The sequence below is a fragment of the Notolepis coatsorum genome (genome assembly GCF_963971535.1).
Source record: "Notolepis coatsorum genome assembly, chromosome: 19".
Classification (NCBI taxonomy): Eukaryota; Metazoa; Chordata; class Actinopteri; order Aulopiformes; family Paralepididae; genus Notolepis; species Notolepis coatsorum.
Window position 1 is genome coordinate 51141920 of NC_140183.1, and position 17810 is coordinate 51159729.

Genomic DNA, 17810 nt, shown 5'->3' on the forward strand with positions numbered 1-17810 from the left:
AGGCTGCTGAAGCTTGACAAGTTCTACTAAAGTGAAAGATCCCTTTAAATGCAGCACTGTGCTGTTTGCAGTGAGCGAGCTCCTCACCTGCAGATCTTTGCGGGTCTGGATCTTCTGGCTGATGACAAACAACTTCTTCTCTCGGTCGACCCTCTGGGACAGAAGCTTATACTGGTGCTTCCTCTGCTGGGCCATCCTCTACACAGGGAGAGGGAAACAGAAAGATCAATACAACCTTACAGACCAGCCATGGTATGATTTAACAATTACATTTAAAAGTGTAATCGTCAGTTAGCTATCATTATGTTATAGCATCAAAAGCTATAGTATAGATAGTTAATTAACTTTCTTGACTTGCAAAAATATATATATAAATGTGTTTATTTACATTTTCTATTTACATAGTTCACAAAAAGATTACAGAAAATTAAACATAAGCGCGGCTGGGTGGCGTAGCAGAGATTGTGCTCGTCACCAATGCAAGAGACTCCGGTCTCAAATCCCGGTGTCAGCATTTCCTGCGGCTTGGACCAGTCGTCATACTATCTCAATTGACAGAGGTAGCGGGTGGAAGTCGATGGGTGGGGATTGGACGTTGTGGACAGCGACTCTTAGAGGTCGGTCGGGTGACGCCTGCATAGCAGAGACAGGAAGTATCGGGGGCAGCGTGAGCCTCCCATGCGTTACTCCTCGCGCTGTCTGGTGAAAAGATGCGACAGGCTGCCTCCTCGTGTACCGGAGGGGACACGTGATGCAACGCTTCTATCCTCACTACAGCTGACCAGTGGGAGGCATAGTCTAGCAACGTTCAAGACAGGGGAGGGGAGAATTGGCAATACGAAATTGGGATGGGAGAAAAATAGAAAAAATAAGGAGAAAAAGTGGATAAAAAGAATTAAAAAATTAAACATAATACTCTCAACAAAATTACGGTTTAAATTGACAAACATGTGTAATTCATGGCACAACTCAAACGCGATAAAAATAATTATTTGTCTCTCGCCATCGACAACAATACATATTTTTGCTAAAATAGGGTCCCATGTGGGTCCAGCGGAATGGGAGGGACTTCGTCTCTCTATATTCCATAAAGCAAAAAAGCAACCTCCATAGACACACTGCGCCTTCTTCTGTGGTTTCCTGGGAATATCATTAAGTCATTAAGCTCGGCTGGAGGATATGAAAGCAGACTTCAGAGAGAAAAGGGTAATTTTATATTAACGGCTTGTGTTTTCACTCCACCAGCCTGAGCTTTCTGTTGATACCTTCAAAAACACAATGCAAACTTGCAATAATAAGGGCTTAAGTTAGGATTAGTTATTGATTTAACCCTCAGAATCCATAGCTGTTTGTTATAAAGCTTTGCACGAACACACACACACCTCAATAGAGCTAGGACAAAACCTATATATATATATGTGAAATTCACAAGTAATTATTTACGTCAACTGACGTTGGTAGAAAGCCAGCAAAATTATACCAGGGCTGTCTTTTAAAATATCCACGCCATAATGAACACAATATAAACACTAAGAAATATGAGGCAGAATGCCATGATTTGCATTTGGTGTTGAGCCCTTTAATTTATATCAACTTTTTGTCAGGGGAGTTTCATGGTTTCTCCATGATAGAGCCCCTTGTACATGTTTAGTGCAGTAACTCAGTGCAGGCAACTCAAGTCACGTGATTCAGGGGTATTGCTGATCGGCTTGAGCACAGTGTGTTTCTAAACAGGAACGTTTTGTAGTTGTATTTGGAGTGTATTTAGAATTTTCTGAAAATCCGCCTAAAAATACATACATAAGTAAATGGAAGATTGCTCCACGTCTACAAGGGCTATTTGCATGCTCTTTGTATCTAGGGACATCTATGGATCTCATGGAATGTATTCCCAGTGTCAGAAATATTGTGTCTGTTACTAGGCTCGAGTAAATTGTAGGGGTGGAACGGTTCACAAAATCCACAGTTCGGTTCGTATCACGGTCTTGGCGTCACGGTTTTCGGTTCGGTATACGTTATTTTTATTATTATAATTATAATAATATTATTATTTAACACTCCAAAAATATCATTACATCAGCATAAGATATATAGCCTAAAAATAATCCAACTTTTCAGTTATTCTCAAGGACGTAGTCATGCAAAAACTGAGAGAATGAGGCAGTTTGACATCAGGCACATCATTTTGACAGTGACCGGGTTAGAGCTAGAAGAGATTTTGGTACAGCAAGAGGGAAGGCATTGCCGATTTAAACATGCTTCTAATTTATTTGGTAAAAAAAAAGGTTTACAGCGGTTTGCCTTAAATAATGTTTGGCACACAAAGACCGAACTGAAAAATATAGGCAACATTTGTCAAAGTATTAACTTAGTGCAAACAAACAAAATAATTAAACCTTTCCATTTTTGTGGCCACATTATCTACTGTATGTACAGTTCCATTCTTATAATGGATATGGCTCCGCCATTTTGGATCGGATTGAAACAGGGATTGTTGCTAAATGTTCACAGAAAGTACACACTAACTGCGCTCCAATCTATGCCAATAACGTTCAGTTTTGTGATCGAGAATCCCGAGAAGTAAAAAAAATGCATACAGAAGTAATTTGCTTGCAGGAAGCTGGAATCGGCTGGGAAATGTAGTTTTTCGAAATTTCAACACTCATTGAGAGCTCTGGATGCCCTCTCCTCATGACTACAATCGGCAACGTTTAGTGATTTCAAAATGGCGGATATTTGCTAAATTATAAACACATTCCATGAACTAAAATCTCACTAATAACACTTTACACTATTGGTAAACAAACGTATTGTTGAAAATATACACTATAACTGCTGTTTTGACAGGATTATGGTCTTTACTCTTGGATACATTTGAAGAAAAAAAAGCAACATTATGTCATACAGTCTAGAGAGATTGATTTATGATGTGATGTAATTTTAGGACCGGTACCGGACCCCGTCAGGCTTAAGAGGTTAACTCATTCCCCGCCAACAACGAGTATACTCGTTATTGGCCGCCAATTGAATAACGCCAACAACGAGTATACTCGTTATTTGATCGTTATTTCTTTTATTCGCTATTTCCATTCATAATCCATCCAGGAAGGCTGTGTAACCATAGGCAATGTGTCTGAGATCGCAAAGGTCCAATAGCGCCACCTGGTGGTATGCGGCCGATGTTGCACTTCCTTTGAGACTGTATCTCTCTGTGCGTCATTGAAATTCCTCTGGGCAGACATTTCTAGTAACGTGGATCAAGAGCTTCACCCGATCGCATTGAATAGTTTTCGGAACGCCCGATTCATTATGCTGTGGGGGGTTATGTCGTGGCCGAAATGGACATACGATCTAGCAGATGGCAATTAAATAATTGGAATATTCTTTTTGGAATCTCACCGGCCACAGGTAAGAGCAATTTAACGTCAATTTCAGCTTGGTTGTGCCTTGTTTTCATAGCCATGCATGATGGAACATAACATACCGATCATATGCATTTGAATTTTTAATTGTAGCGTGTATAGGGACGAAATGCCAATGGATTAAGTATAATATGCGTCTGGGCCTATTACTAGCCTCCCAGAAATTACCCTAAACCGCTCTAAAACCATACTTATATTCACCATGGTATAAAACGGGAATGTATGGATGGAAAAAATATTCCTTTTTCACATCGTGAACAATAGATACTCAATGTCAAATGGGCCATAGTATTGCATCCATAGCTATACTATTTATATACCGTAATTCCTCTAATAGTAACCCCGGCTTGTATTTGTTTCAACTGTAGCGGGTACCAGGCTTGTATTAGGAGGAGGCCTGTATAAGAGGGAGGCCTATATTTCAAATTTTCAAACGGATCATAATGAATAAATCAACATTTTGTGTCAGTTTGAACCCAGTAAAATGTACTGGGTTCATTTATTGAAACCAAGTACTGTATGAAATAGTAAACAGTGCAATTACAGGTGGTCACTGGTCATTTCAACGTTTTCAAAGTGAAATCAAGTAACTAGCTCAGTATGCAGCTCAGTATATTAGTAACCCGGCTTGTATTAGGAGGCCGGCTTATAATTGCTTAGCTCAAGAGCGCACCCGGCCATTAATAGAGACCCGGCTTGTATTTGAGACCCGGCTACTATTAGAGGAATTACGGTAGTTATAGCCCTGCAAACAAGGTGAGCGACTCCCATCGTTTACAGCAGTGGCGGTAGCTACTACAGGATAAGGCTAATCCCTGGCAGTCAATGAGTTAAGAGCTTAATCCCCATTCAGACCTCTATAGTGAGATAAATGGAGCTGAAGCAGCCTATTAAACCACAGTGCTTAATGTCCATTCAGACCTCTATGGTGCGAGGATTCACAGCAGCTGCCTGGATGCTCTTGCTCTCCAGTGTCTGCATGGTAGGTCTGTTGTACACTCTGTCCAGCAGCTCTGGGGCAGTGTGCAGGTGGCTGGCCAGGTCAAAGCACTGAACTGGAGGGACGTAAACACAGCAGGAGGTTAGAGTTCAGCTTCATTAACGATATACTCAGGACACGAACAGTACTGGGTTCACCATTCAATATTATCATGGTTATTTGGAACAAAGCTTGAATGACGAAAATGTATGACTGAACAAGATAATAATTTATTAATACAAAAAAAACAATGCCATTTCCCCCTCTATTTACATTTCTTATGAAATTGTAAACAAAAGGTTTTATTATAGTAACATGTTATCGCCTGGCATTCCCTGGGCAGTTTTGCTTGTGTGATTATACCTATAATTAAGAATGAGGGTTCCAATGGGATTATTTACTTCTGTGAATTAAACTCATCAGGTGTCTATATGAATGTACCACACATTTTGGTTGACAAAAAAGATTTCACAGAATATAAGCCTGTAACGGTTTGACTCAAGGTGCTGGGGTGACCATTTTAGTAGTCTGCGTTTTGTCAAACCATACAAAGGGTGCCTTTGTCAAAGTCAAAATACCTTGTATAAATCTTATGGACCCTTTTAAAGAAACATGCCAACATTATGGGAAATGTGCTTACCATCTTCTCCAGTCAGACAAGAAGATAGATACCAATTTCCTCTCTGTGCATTCAGTAGAAAGCTATCGCGGGCTGCAAGCTAGCGTAGCTTAACAAAAATGAATGGAAGCGGATAGACCACAAGCCTAGTTGTTGGCCAAAATCACCTGATTTTCTGGCTTATTACTGGACCTTGTAAACAAGTCACAGTAGAATAGCAAGATCATGCTTTTCCAGTGTTTTACCTCAGAGTTCCATACATTTTTGCAGATTTCCCCATCCCAATGATGCACACATCACATATATCACATATATTGTGATATAGTGACATGTTGTCGCACCCCTTCAAACTCAACAGACAACCCCTGAACTATGAAATCCCACATACAAGGCACAGCTGATGCTGTACAACAGAGATGCTCTCATCAAACTGACACTTTTCTGAATACAGAATGTTGTGGTAGTTCTTTCTTCGAGCACAACTGCCTGTAACATAGCGACCAGTGTTTTGTACATGGCAATGGAAGAGACAATGGTTGCTATGTGCAAAACAATGGTTGCTATGTGTTGATATATGAGAAATGTATATATATTTTTCTAAAACACAATGATTTTCTGGCTTATTACTGGACCTTGTAAACAAGTCACAGTAGAATAGCAAGATCATGCTTTTCCAGTGTTTTACCTACTCTATCACTTCACAGAAATTAGGCATTTCCTTTTGAAAGTGGTTACCAATGGTTACAGGAAGCCATACTGGAAGAAAGAGAACTACACAGACGTTCCGTGCAAGGTCTATTATTCTTCAGTCTGCTTTAATACAAAAATAAAACATCTATCAATTTAAATGTCTGCCATGAATGCCCTTCATTCCAAGAAACTTTAAAATCACATTTGACAAACTCTCACCACTCTAACAACTGATAACCTGTAGAGACACCATCAGCAGCATAGGAAAGACAACAGAATGAAATCAAACAAATACTGGATGGAGACTTCTCACCCACACATACTGGATGGAGACTTCTCACCCACACATACTGGATGGAGACTTCTCACCCACACATACTGGATGGAGACTTCTCACCCACACATACTGGATGGAGACTTCTCACCCACACATATGGCGCTACAAATGCCCCCTTTTCTTCAGGAACACGACAAGCTACATGTCCCTGTATTTAATAATAATAATAATAATAAAATAATAATAAAATAATAATAATAATAATAATAATAATAATAATAATAATAATAATAATAATAATAATAATAATAATAATAATAATAATAATAATAATAATAATAATAATAATACATTTACAAACAAGGATTGCTCTTATGTAGTCTAACGGCAATTTCTTGGTGTTTCCATTTAGGCCCTGCAATACTCCTACCTTCTTTCCTGGAATCCACAAAGAAGGTGTGGTTGTTTTTCTGTTTGCCGTCAGCATCGAGGAGATGGAGCTCTCCCTTTAACCTCTCGATTTTCTGAAAGGGGTTGATATCTGCAGTCAGGGCCATAAATATTTGAACATTGACACAATTTTCAAAATGTTTGCTCTGTGCACTATCACAATGGACTTGAAATGAAACAAGATGTGCAGACTTTCAGTTTTAATTTGAGGGTATTTACATCCAAATCAGGTGAATAGTGTAGGAAGTACAACAGTTTTCTACATGTGCCATGTCCCCCTTTTTTAAAGTAATTGGACAAACTAACATCAAATTGTCACTTTCAATACTTTGTTGCAATCCTTTGCAGTCAATGACAGCCTGAAGTCTGGAACCCATAGACATCACCAGACGCTGGGTTTTGTCCCGGCTAGTGATGCAGTTCCTGCTTGCATTTTCCCTTCGGTTTTGTCTTCAGCAAGTGAAATGCATTCTCAATCGGATTCAGGTCTAGTGATTGACTTGGCCATTGCATAACATTCCACTTCTTTGCCTTAAAAAACACTTTGGTTGCTTTTGCAGTATGCTTCGGGTCATTGGGTCTCATTCACCAACATTGCCAAAAGATTTATCTTAGGGCAACCATCTTGGAACCGCCTAAGACAAAATCGCCAACAAGTACACCCGGATTCACCAACGCGTGGAGAACCTGTCTTAAGTGGCCAAAACAATCCTAGCTGGGATTCCACAATGAGGAATGTCACTCATTGACAAACATAAATGCGCATGTTTAGTTATTTGCATACAGACACACCTCCGGCAGCTCCGTATAAAGCGAGCCAACAGACCCGTGTGCAAATGAAATCGCAAAAAGTATGACATCAAGAGTTACACACCTGTCCAGCTCGCGTGAATGCCTTCTACAACGCTGTTCCAGTTCCGATTGGCCGAGCGCGCGCATGCGCATGAGCCGCGACCCTCAGCCAGCTCCTCAGCCAGGCTCCGCTTAAGGCAATTTATACAAATGGAAGTATTGATTACGCCGTAACGAATCATTAAAAAAATATACCCTTAACTGGAATATGTTGTGCCTTTACACATATGTTGGATTATGTAATTGGTTTGTCATGACAAACTAATAAAAAAATCGCGAATTAACCGGTGGCTACAACCACACAGTAACTACATGGGTTTACAACTGAACACGGACGCGTTAAACAGCAATCAATTATTTTAATATAACAGTCTGGTTCTGTGTTTGTTTGTGTCTGTAGATTGTTGGTGAACAACTAACTTTAGGTTAGTTTAACGCGTCCGTGTCCAGTTGTAAACAATGATGCATGTAGTTACTGTGTGTTGTTGTAGCCACCGGTTAATTCACGATTTTTTATTGGTTTGTCATAACATCATGACATAATCCAACATGTGTAAAGGCACAACATATTCCAGTTAAGGGTATATTTTTTTAATGATTCGTTACGGCGTAATCAATACTTCCATTTGTATAAATTGCCTTAAGCTGAGCCTGGGTGAGGAGCTGGCTGAGGAGCTGGCTGAGGAGCATGTCGCGGCTCATGCGCGCGCTCGGCCAATCAGAACGCAAAACGGCAACGCGGAACTGGAAGAGCGGTGTAGAAGGCATTCACGCGTCCAGCTCATTATAATTAGGGGTGCACAATATTGATTTTTTGACCCCGATATCGATACCGATAACTTTCTGCTCCTCAAGGTCGATACCCGATAATATATATATATATTTATTGTATTATTATTTTTAAAAATGTGTATTCCTGTAGTTTTGACTAACCAGATTTATCATGACATGAGCGTTACTACTATGAACAAAACAAAGCCAAGACAACAGTTTTGACTCTTCAAATAAAGTGACCATATTTATTTTTCCAAATAAATATAATTTGAATCACAAAATTCACAATCCGTCAATAACTTGTAAACATAACACTGCAAAATATAAACATTTGCCAATTGCCATAGTGAGGTTCATCACTCAGTGATGTAAAAATAAAATAAAGGCCTCTAGAACTGTTGCAAATATTTGCATAAGCCTGGGATTCAAATTCAATACTGGCAGGTAAAATCGGACAGTCAGATATGTCTATGTAAACAAAGTATACAAACTGAAAAAGTGCATTCCTCACAGTATCAAAAACAAAAAAATAAGCTACTGAAACAAGTTCCACACAGTAACAAAGTCATTTTACAGAACAAAGGATTAATTATATTACTTATAATAATCCATATAAATGACAGTGAGTGAACCCTTTTTTTCCAGTAAACTACTAAAGCATTGAGGTTTCAAACTTTCAATTGTTTTCAAAGAGAGAGGAGAGAGAGGAGAGAGGAGAGAGGAGAGGAGAGAGGAGAGAGAGAGAGGGGGGGAGAGAGAGAGAGAGAGAGAGAGAGAGAGAGAGGGGGGAGAGAGAGAGACAGATAGATTCACGTTTGACCCTGATTTGTTATTTTTTTGATAACTCTTCTGTTTTTTAAATTCTGGTTGGATCAGTGGGAATTATGTACCTAGGCTCTAAATGACGAAGTAGCCAACAGAATCCTTTGTCTTCAACGAGGGAAAAGGGCTGGTCGTCAAGTGCCATCATTTCTGTGATCAAGTTAGAGATCGCCTGAGTAATTTCCCTTGGGTCATTTCTGTCAAACGTCTTTAATTTTGCAAACGCCTCGTCAATAGGTACAAGCCCCGCCGGTTCCTTTGCAGCTGGCTTTGGATTAGCTTAGCCTTTAGCTGCTCGGCGTCGTCGTAGGCTTTTAATACACCATCGTAGCGGTGGTGATGTTTCAGGTGACTTATTATGTTGGATGCGTTATAGCTTGTTGCCATTTTCCCTCCTCGTGGAACTTCTGCATTTGTTACAAATAGCAAGCAAACTGTTTTCCTCTGAAACTTTGAAAAAGTCCCACACTACCGACGCCATGTTTGTTTTCTATCCGCGCTGCTTCTGAAAGTTACGTGACTACGTCACAGCCAGGCATGGGAAAGGGAGCGCTGGATTTGTGAAAAACTCCCTCTTCCTAAACCACACGCTATCAGTCCTACCACAGTACTGGCAAAACGGGAGGAGCCTACAGTAAAAACAAACGCCCTTCATCCCAATCCACCCACACCGCATTTCTTTTACCAAAAAATATTTTATATATTATCGGAGCTATCAATAATTTTATCTGGTTTATCGGGATGACGTCATAATTGCTGATATCGGCCCGATAATTATCGTGCATCCCTAATTATAATGCAACTGATGATGCAGCTAGGGTGCCCACCTGTCCCGCTTTTCCCGATATTGGGATGTTTGTCCCGCGTCCCGCTACAACAAAACAATGTCCCGCAATTCAAAGATTAAAAAAAATATTTTATTTTTTATTTTTCAACGATTATTATTAATTTTTTTTAAATGTTGTTAATTTAATGCCTCGTTCCAATACCCTCTTATATTTAAAATAAAAAAATCGGGCGACGTCACAAACCAATGCATTGCGCAGCCGAGCAATAGTATCCAGCTGCAGGACCACAGCACCGCCACACTCGGGACCGCAACACTTTGCGGACCCACACTCTCCAGACCCTCGCTCCCATTGGCTGATTTGGGTCACGTGACCGTCCCACCCAATTGCTGAATTGGAGTGGGACGGTTGTTGATCTTTGTCTCATCTGTCCATATGAAGTTGTTCCAGAACTGTACAGGTAAATACTTTCTTGGCTAACTCTAATGAGCTCACCAGTGTGTTCCTTCTTTTTAGGAATGTAAAGCTGATTTGGCCACATCTAATGTTTTTGCCATCTCTCTGATGGGTATGTTTTGTTTTTGCCACCCTAATAATGGCTTGCTTCACTGATAGCTCTTTGGATCTCATATTGAGAGTTGACAGCCAACAGGTTCCAAAATGAACTCTCCTTATGAATTCAATCACGAGGGAATAACACACACCTGGCCATGGAACAGCTGAGCAGCCAATTGTCCAATTGCTTTTGGTCCCTTAAAAAGGGGGAGGCACATATAGAAAGTGTTGTAATTCCTACACCATTCACCTGATTTGGATGTAAATGCACTCAAATTAAAGCCGAGTCTTAAAGCACATCTTTACTGTTTCATTTCAAATCCACTGTGGTGTAAAGAGCCAAAATGAAGTTTTCCATTTAAGGAGAAAATACAACAAATAATGTATTAATTAATACATATATGTATAAAAAGAAAGAAATATATATATATGTATATAATAAGCAGTAGGGATGTCCGATATTATCGGCCTACCGATATTATCGGTCAATATTGGCATTAAAATGTGATATCGGAAAATATCGGTATCGATTTTCAATTTTTTTTTTTTACATTTCTATAACCTTTATTTACCCAGGCAAGCAAGTAAGAACAAATTCTGATTTTATTTATTGTCAAAAGTATGCATAATGTTATGTTAATTCCACAACAAGACATATGTAATGTTAATTACCTGAAATTATTCCGTTTTTTGGCGGGGGAAACCCTGCATATATCGGTATCGGTTGATATCAGTATCGGAAATTAAGAGTTGGACAATATCGGTATATCGGTATCGGTAAAAAAGCCAATATCGAGCATCCCTAATAAGCAGGTATAGCTCATTACATTAGTACAATGCACAGGCTAAGTAATGCAGATGCAAGTAAACGAGTCAGCGGGTGAACTTGGTTGGAAAACAGGCTCTAGAGACCCTAGACCCTAGAGACCCTCCTAGAGCTTCTATCCCCAGGCCATCAGGCTGCTAAACGAACAATAATCGCTAAACGAACAATAATCACTATGCAACAACCATCAAATGCACACAGCACACACACCCACACGCACACACTCACTCAAACAAACAACACACTGCAGCACCCACTCTCCACACTTTAGATCACACAAACACACTTACACTTTATATTTATTGATAAAGGATTTGCACTACAACTCGTACACCTACTGTGAATTGTACCTAAATTGCACCTCGTCCCATTTCTCCATTTCTGCCTTGCACTATATAGTATTGTATATTAGTACACTGCACAGTATTGTATATTGTATGGTAACTACGTCTATTCTGCATCGAACATTGTACATATGTCTAAACTGAACACTGTGACCTCTTTTTTTTACTTCTAATTTTACTATGTTTTTATTTCATACTTATCTTGTCTTGCACAGTCTCTGGAGCGCAACAGTAAGAAGCATTTTGTACAAAAGTATTCTGTACTTCTGTATGACAACTATTAAAGAAACTTGAAACTTGAAACTTGAAACTCCATGCTATAGACCCTCTTACCCGGGCCTCAGCAACCCTCTTCATCTCCACATATCTGATGTCCTGAGTCCTCATCACCTTCCTCTGCTCGTCAGTCACCTCCACCTCCCCTTTCTTGTCTATGTGCACGCCATCCTGCCAACATGCCAGAGAACAGGCGGTACACATAACAATTACACCTGTGGAAATGAACAATAACCCTATGTACCACGGTGCTTTTACATGCTAGCTTTTACATGCTAGCAGTTACATAGTCAAATAAACAGTGATGTTTTTTTCAACCATTTGGGTGATACTTGAATGAAGAACTAGGGCTGCACAATAGGCCCTTTTCACAGTAAAGGAAGTTGTCATGGCTGTGTGATCTCTACCAGTCAAAGTTTTGGGGAGGTGAGATTAGAAGCTTATAAAGGTATACATTAGAAGCGTATAAAGGTATACATTATAAGCATATACAGGTAATACATTAGAAGCTTATAAAGGTATACAATAGAAGCGTATACAAATATACACTAGAAACGTATAATTTTTACATTAGATTAGAGGAAAGGAAATAAAAACGTTGTCTAGCGCATACCAGCATGGCCAACCACAGAGACTGATAAGATGGATAATCAACCAGTGTTCATCCAAAATTGCACACAATCACATTCCTAACTAAGGGGGGTGTATTGTGATACCCAGTATTGTGATATTTTTTGTACTTGAAAGGCCATACATGTGATAGCACAATGTAGACCTATCAGCATCTGTTAACTTTATTTTCTACATTTGTTTACTTTAAGAATACTGCAAGAATTTGTATTTCCATTTGATGAATACAAATTATATATCAATTCAGATTGTCCAAAAAACGAATAAATAAAGTAAAATAAATTGACACTGATACTTTGTGTGCGTTTTTTGCATGCCATAACATTTTAGCTCAGATTTCAACATTACAAAATCTAAAAAAATATTCAAGTGTTTATAGTATAGCAATATACTTGCATCTCTAACCCTTGTATTGTGATATGTATTGTATTGCCAGATTCTTGCCAATACATTGTCATATTCCTAACATTACTTAAGTAGAGGGAATGAGAAGCACCTTTCACAAGCCCAGAATAATGGGAAATAAAAGTTCCATAACTTTTTTTTTTTAAAGATTATGTAGACTTAAACTAGGCTTTAAAAGACTATCACAAGTCATATCGCAACCGAGATAGCCTATAACGCATCACTGTGCCTCAATGCATCACTGAGCACAGGGTGACAGTACTATCACATCTTCCTGGACTTTTACTTTACTCTTAAATCAACACTGTACAATTCATTTTACTGTACACTTACTGTATATTTTATATTAGAATGTATATACCACATAACATAGAAAATGTATATCCCGGACCGTATTTTATTCTTAGTCTTATTTCTATTCTTATTCGTGACTTTTGTTTTTACTACCCAACTGTTTACTGTGAGCGATCTGTAGTGCCAAATTTCCCTCGGGATGAATAAAATATTTCTATTCTAAATGTCAAATCAGTCACTCAATATAATATTTTGTCCATATAGGCCCTTCTCACAACACATTCAGAGGTAAGTCTCCGTATTGGATTTCATTATGACTTAATAATAAACACATTTAATGAATCCAAAGAAGATAATAAACTATATATCTAATGGGGAAATAAAGATACAAATTTCACCCTAGAATTAGGCTCATACTACCAAATGAGTGGGGCATAACAAAAAATATTGTTTGTTTCCTGTTGGTTGTCAGTTAAGGTCATGGGTAGGTAGGGAATTTATTTAATTTAATTTTTTATTTTATTCTTTCCCACAGCGACTATGGATGGGGAATTTCTTTATTTAATTAAAATTTTCACAACAACATGGATGCATGTACTCTGCCAGCATGTTTAATATCCATAATACTAAAGGTTTGACTAAGATTTCTATGAAACTTTATTCAAATTTTTATTTTTTTAAACTCATAAAATATATTGGGTCGCACCTAAATCGGCAGGGTCGGTCAGCAACCGGAAACAAACTATTCTTTTTTTTTAGGTCTGGGTACCTTGCACCTTTGCGGTATGAATATTGTGTTCTTTCATATTGTGATATATCAATATAAACTCCATACATTGTTCAGCCCTATGAAGATGTACCTGTACTTTTCGCACTATAAGCCGCACCTGAATATAAGCCGCAGCAGCTAAATTGAATGATGTGTACATATATAAGCCGCACTGGACTATAAGCCGCAGGTGTTTTAATGTTTAATTACCATATGTAATTAGCATTGGGACACAATACTGTCGGACAAATAACAAGAATTAACTCATTTACAAGTTGTATTAAGTTTAGCAAGTAAGGGAACAGATAAATAACATTTCAATGCAGTCAAAAAAGCAATATTTAGATTTTTACATTTTCGGGTTTGGTCACGTCGAGTCACATATAAGCCGCACCGTTATATAAGCCGCAGGGTCAAAAATGGGGAAAAAAGGTGCGGCTTATAGTCCGAAAAGTACGGTAGTTTAGTTTATGGTTGTGTGCTGGTAGTAGTGGTCTTACCTTCAGCTGGGCGTTGATCATTTTGAAGTAGAACTCATCAGGGTTCTTATCCAGGGCTTTCTTGCGCAGGGCAGAAAGAGTGTTTTGTTTCTTGTGGTAGTCACTGAGAGATGTGAAAAACAACACCATCTGTTTTTAAACCATGGACTAAAACATCAAGTACATGTAACCCCCAGAATTGGCAACTTGCTTCTTACACCCAACCAACTTGATGGATTTTTACTGTGGCTTTGGATATTTCCACTCCTCCTCCCTCAACACCAACCGCTGAAGTACCCTTGAGCAAGGCACTGAATACCCATCTGCTCCACTGGAGCTGCTTAGTGGCCATCAGCATAAGACTGTGGTTGTAGTGGGCAGCTCCCAGATTAGCCGCTAATCAAGACAACCAGTTGATTGGCAAAAATGAGAATGACATTTCTGCAGATGCTAGCTATTAGATTCAAGATTCAAGAGTTTATTCATCACATACATACCAGGGCATACAGTGAAATACGGTTGACCATGCCCGCTACGATTGTGCAATAAAACAATAGTAATAGTAGTAATAATAATAAGATAACTAGAATAGACATGATGAATAGACATATGTTAATAAATCACTTAAAGGCACTGGATCCTATGTACACTCATATACAATGTGCAGTTTTGCTTCTATGTCCCTGCTATACTTGCTGTTACTAACTATTAGGGGTGGGGGGAAATATCGATAGATAGTAGTATCGCGATACTTTGCATGGCGATACTGTATCGATACAGGGACGCCAAGTATCGATATTTAATTATTTATTTAAAAAAAGTTTTTTTTTTATATAAGAAAGTTGCATTGTTCATTTCAATACCTGTAATAGTACAGTAGTCCACACGCACACGTGTGCATTCAGTTAAGTTGGAATATGACTGTAATACAAACAGTTCAGTTTGTCAGGTACATGCAACACAGATTACAGTGTTTAAATCTGTCTGCTTGAGAAAATACTAAATAATAATAAAAATTATTGAAGTGAGATGAACAGACTGAACTTTATTTTATTAGATAAAACATGTTGACAAAGTTTTACTTTGCAGTTGAAAAAAGGTAATAAATCGCAATATATCGCAATATTAACCCTTTCAGTGCCACAGACGACATATCTCGTTTTATTAGCCCCCCCACTGAGTGCCCACGATGACAAATATAGTTTTATTGTTTTATTAGCGATCTGAAATCATATTTCATCAACAGAGTTGGTACACCAGCCCCTACAGGAGCTCAGAATGGAAAAAAGCACCCCCTATCATCTATCCCTGTGTAACTACAGGTCAATAAGCGTGATTGATATTTGGAATGGCGATCAGGAATTGGAATAATATTTTTGGAGAACATCTGATCTGAGGTAAGGAATCTATTTTACCAGTCTTGGGATAATCAGAGTTGTATTCGCTGAGATCTCAGCGTTTGCCCTATGTGTGATGTGTCTGTGTGTGCGCGATCGCTGATGAGGAAATAAGAGGCTTTTCAAAATGCTATAAAACGAAAATGAACCGATAAAAAAACAATCCTCTTCGACAATGTTGACTGCAAACAAGTCATTGATAAAGCGACGGGCAGATTAGACACATAGCCATAATTTAAAACATAGATTAGGCGTTTTTAACGCTAACATTGAAGTGGATGGTGGCATTCAACGGGTAAATCAAGGTTAAGCAAGGGCTCTGAAAGTGTTAATATTACAATACTCAGCATATCGCAATATATTTAGTATCGCAATACTATCGTATCGTGATAGTATCGTATCGTGAGGCCTCTGGTGATTCCCACCCCTACTAACTATACTATGCAACAATCACATCAAGTTATTTTCTTAAAGTGTCCTTTTTCCCTTCATTTAAAGTGTCCTTTTCTTGTGTGTTTTCTTGTATTAGCTGACAATGGAGACAGTAAACCAGGGTAAAGTACTACAAACTGTTGGCATTTTTTAGAATGCAGAGTGGATTGTACAACTTCAAGGTGCCTTTTGAGTGTCACTGCTGCAAGGAAGGAGCACAGGAAAGACAGCCGATGAGATTCAGTTTAGCTGCTCTCCACAAAACAACTGTAGAGACAACTGTGTAAGCGTCCATTCAAATTGTCAATGGTGGCAAACTTGTCTTGATTAAGGGGGCTATTGCCAATATGTGAATGTGTGGAACTGTGTGCGTGTGTAAACCAGGGAATTGCTGAAAAAGCAAGAAATCCATGGCGGAGTCTGGGAGCGGATGATCAGGTCGGTCAGAAAGATTCTCAGCACCACCTTAAAGCTCCAGACTCTGGATGAAGAAGGCCTACACACCGTCTTGTGTGAGGCAGAAGCCATCATTAACAATCGACCGATAACCAAGGCTTCTCAGTGATCCAGACGACCTGGAAGCGCTTACCCGCAACCACCTCTTGCTCCTCCAGTCAAAGCCTTCCCTGCCTCCAGGCCTCTTCGTGAAAGAAGAGCTCTACTCCCGCAGGAGATGGAAACAAGTCCAGTATATGGCAGAAATATTCTGGAAACGATGGACACAGGAATATCTACCTCAGCTCCAAGAGAGACAGAAGTGGACACGTGTGTCATGCAACTTCGCTGAGGGAGACGTCGTCCTGATCATCGACGGCTCTGCACCCCGCAACTCCTGGGTCCTGGCCAGGGTCATCGAGGCGGTTCCTGACCAGCACGGGCTCATGCGCCGGGTCCGTGTCAAGACGACCACTTTAGATAGACCTATCACTATGGTCCGTCTTCTCAAAGAAGCTGCATGAGGTGGTGGTAAAGACCGTCCTCCTACGGCGTGCCATGTACTAGTGACCTCTGGCACCAGGTATTGGTTATCCAGCAGCAGAGACACTTATCAGTTAAAATAGTGTTTGGTTTAGCTCCTTGTTTTTTAGTTGTTAGTAATTGTCTCTAGATTAGAAGTACAATTAGGAGGCGGTTAGGTGGCCGAGCGGAGATTGCGTTCGTCACCAGCCCCGGAGCTGAGCTGAATTTGCCTGTTCGAATCCAGCTCACAGCTCCGGGGTTGTCACCAGCTTGGCTGGCCGTCTGCACTGATACAATTGGCTGTATCAGAGGGTGGGAGAAGCTGGCGGGGTGGGTCCGGGTCGTTGTAAACAGCGACTCCTACAGTTCGGTCGGGGCGCCTGCTAAGCGCGGATTGGACGTGAGGGGGATAGTGTGGTCCTCCCACACGCTACGCCCTCTCAATGAGAATCCGCGCTGCCAGGTGAAAAGAAGCGGTGATTGGCTGGACGTGTGTCGGAGGAAGCACGTAGTAGCCTCCACTCTCCCAGATGATCTGACTGTGGGGGGTAAGTGCGCAGCGACCAGGAAGGGACTGGGAATTGGCATACGACTAACATTGGGATGGGAGAAAATCGGCGGAAAATGGAGGGGGAAAAAGACCAATAAAAAAAAAAAAAAAAAAAAGTACAATTAGGGGCTGGCGTAGAGGAGCCAAAGCACTCATGAGTTATACCTTATTTCTATTGGCTTAGTTGCCTACACAGTCTACATGTCCGAAGGTATGGATT

General features: G+C 39.8%; 1 protein-coding gene across 1 annotated transcript in view; it reads right to left on the reverse strand.

Moving 5' to 3' along the window:
- Positions 1 to 17810, reverse strand: part of utp11 (UTP11 small subunit processome component) — a 32577-nt gene that overhangs the window by 11057 nt on the left and 3710 nt on the right. The window contains exons 3-7 of the mRNA XM_084336524.1: positions 14273 to 14375; positions 11732 to 11845; positions 6418 to 6511; positions 4344 to 4477; positions 88 to 198 (exon numbers count right to left, since the gene is read on the reverse strand). Coding sequence (XP_084192650.1) covers positions 88 to 198; positions 4344 to 4477; positions 6418 to 6511; positions 11732 to 11845; positions 14273 to 14375 — 556 coding nt within the window. The remainder of the gene's footprint in view (positions 1 to 87; positions 199 to 4343; positions 4478 to 6417; positions 6512 to 11731; positions 11846 to 14272; positions 14376 to 17810) is intronic.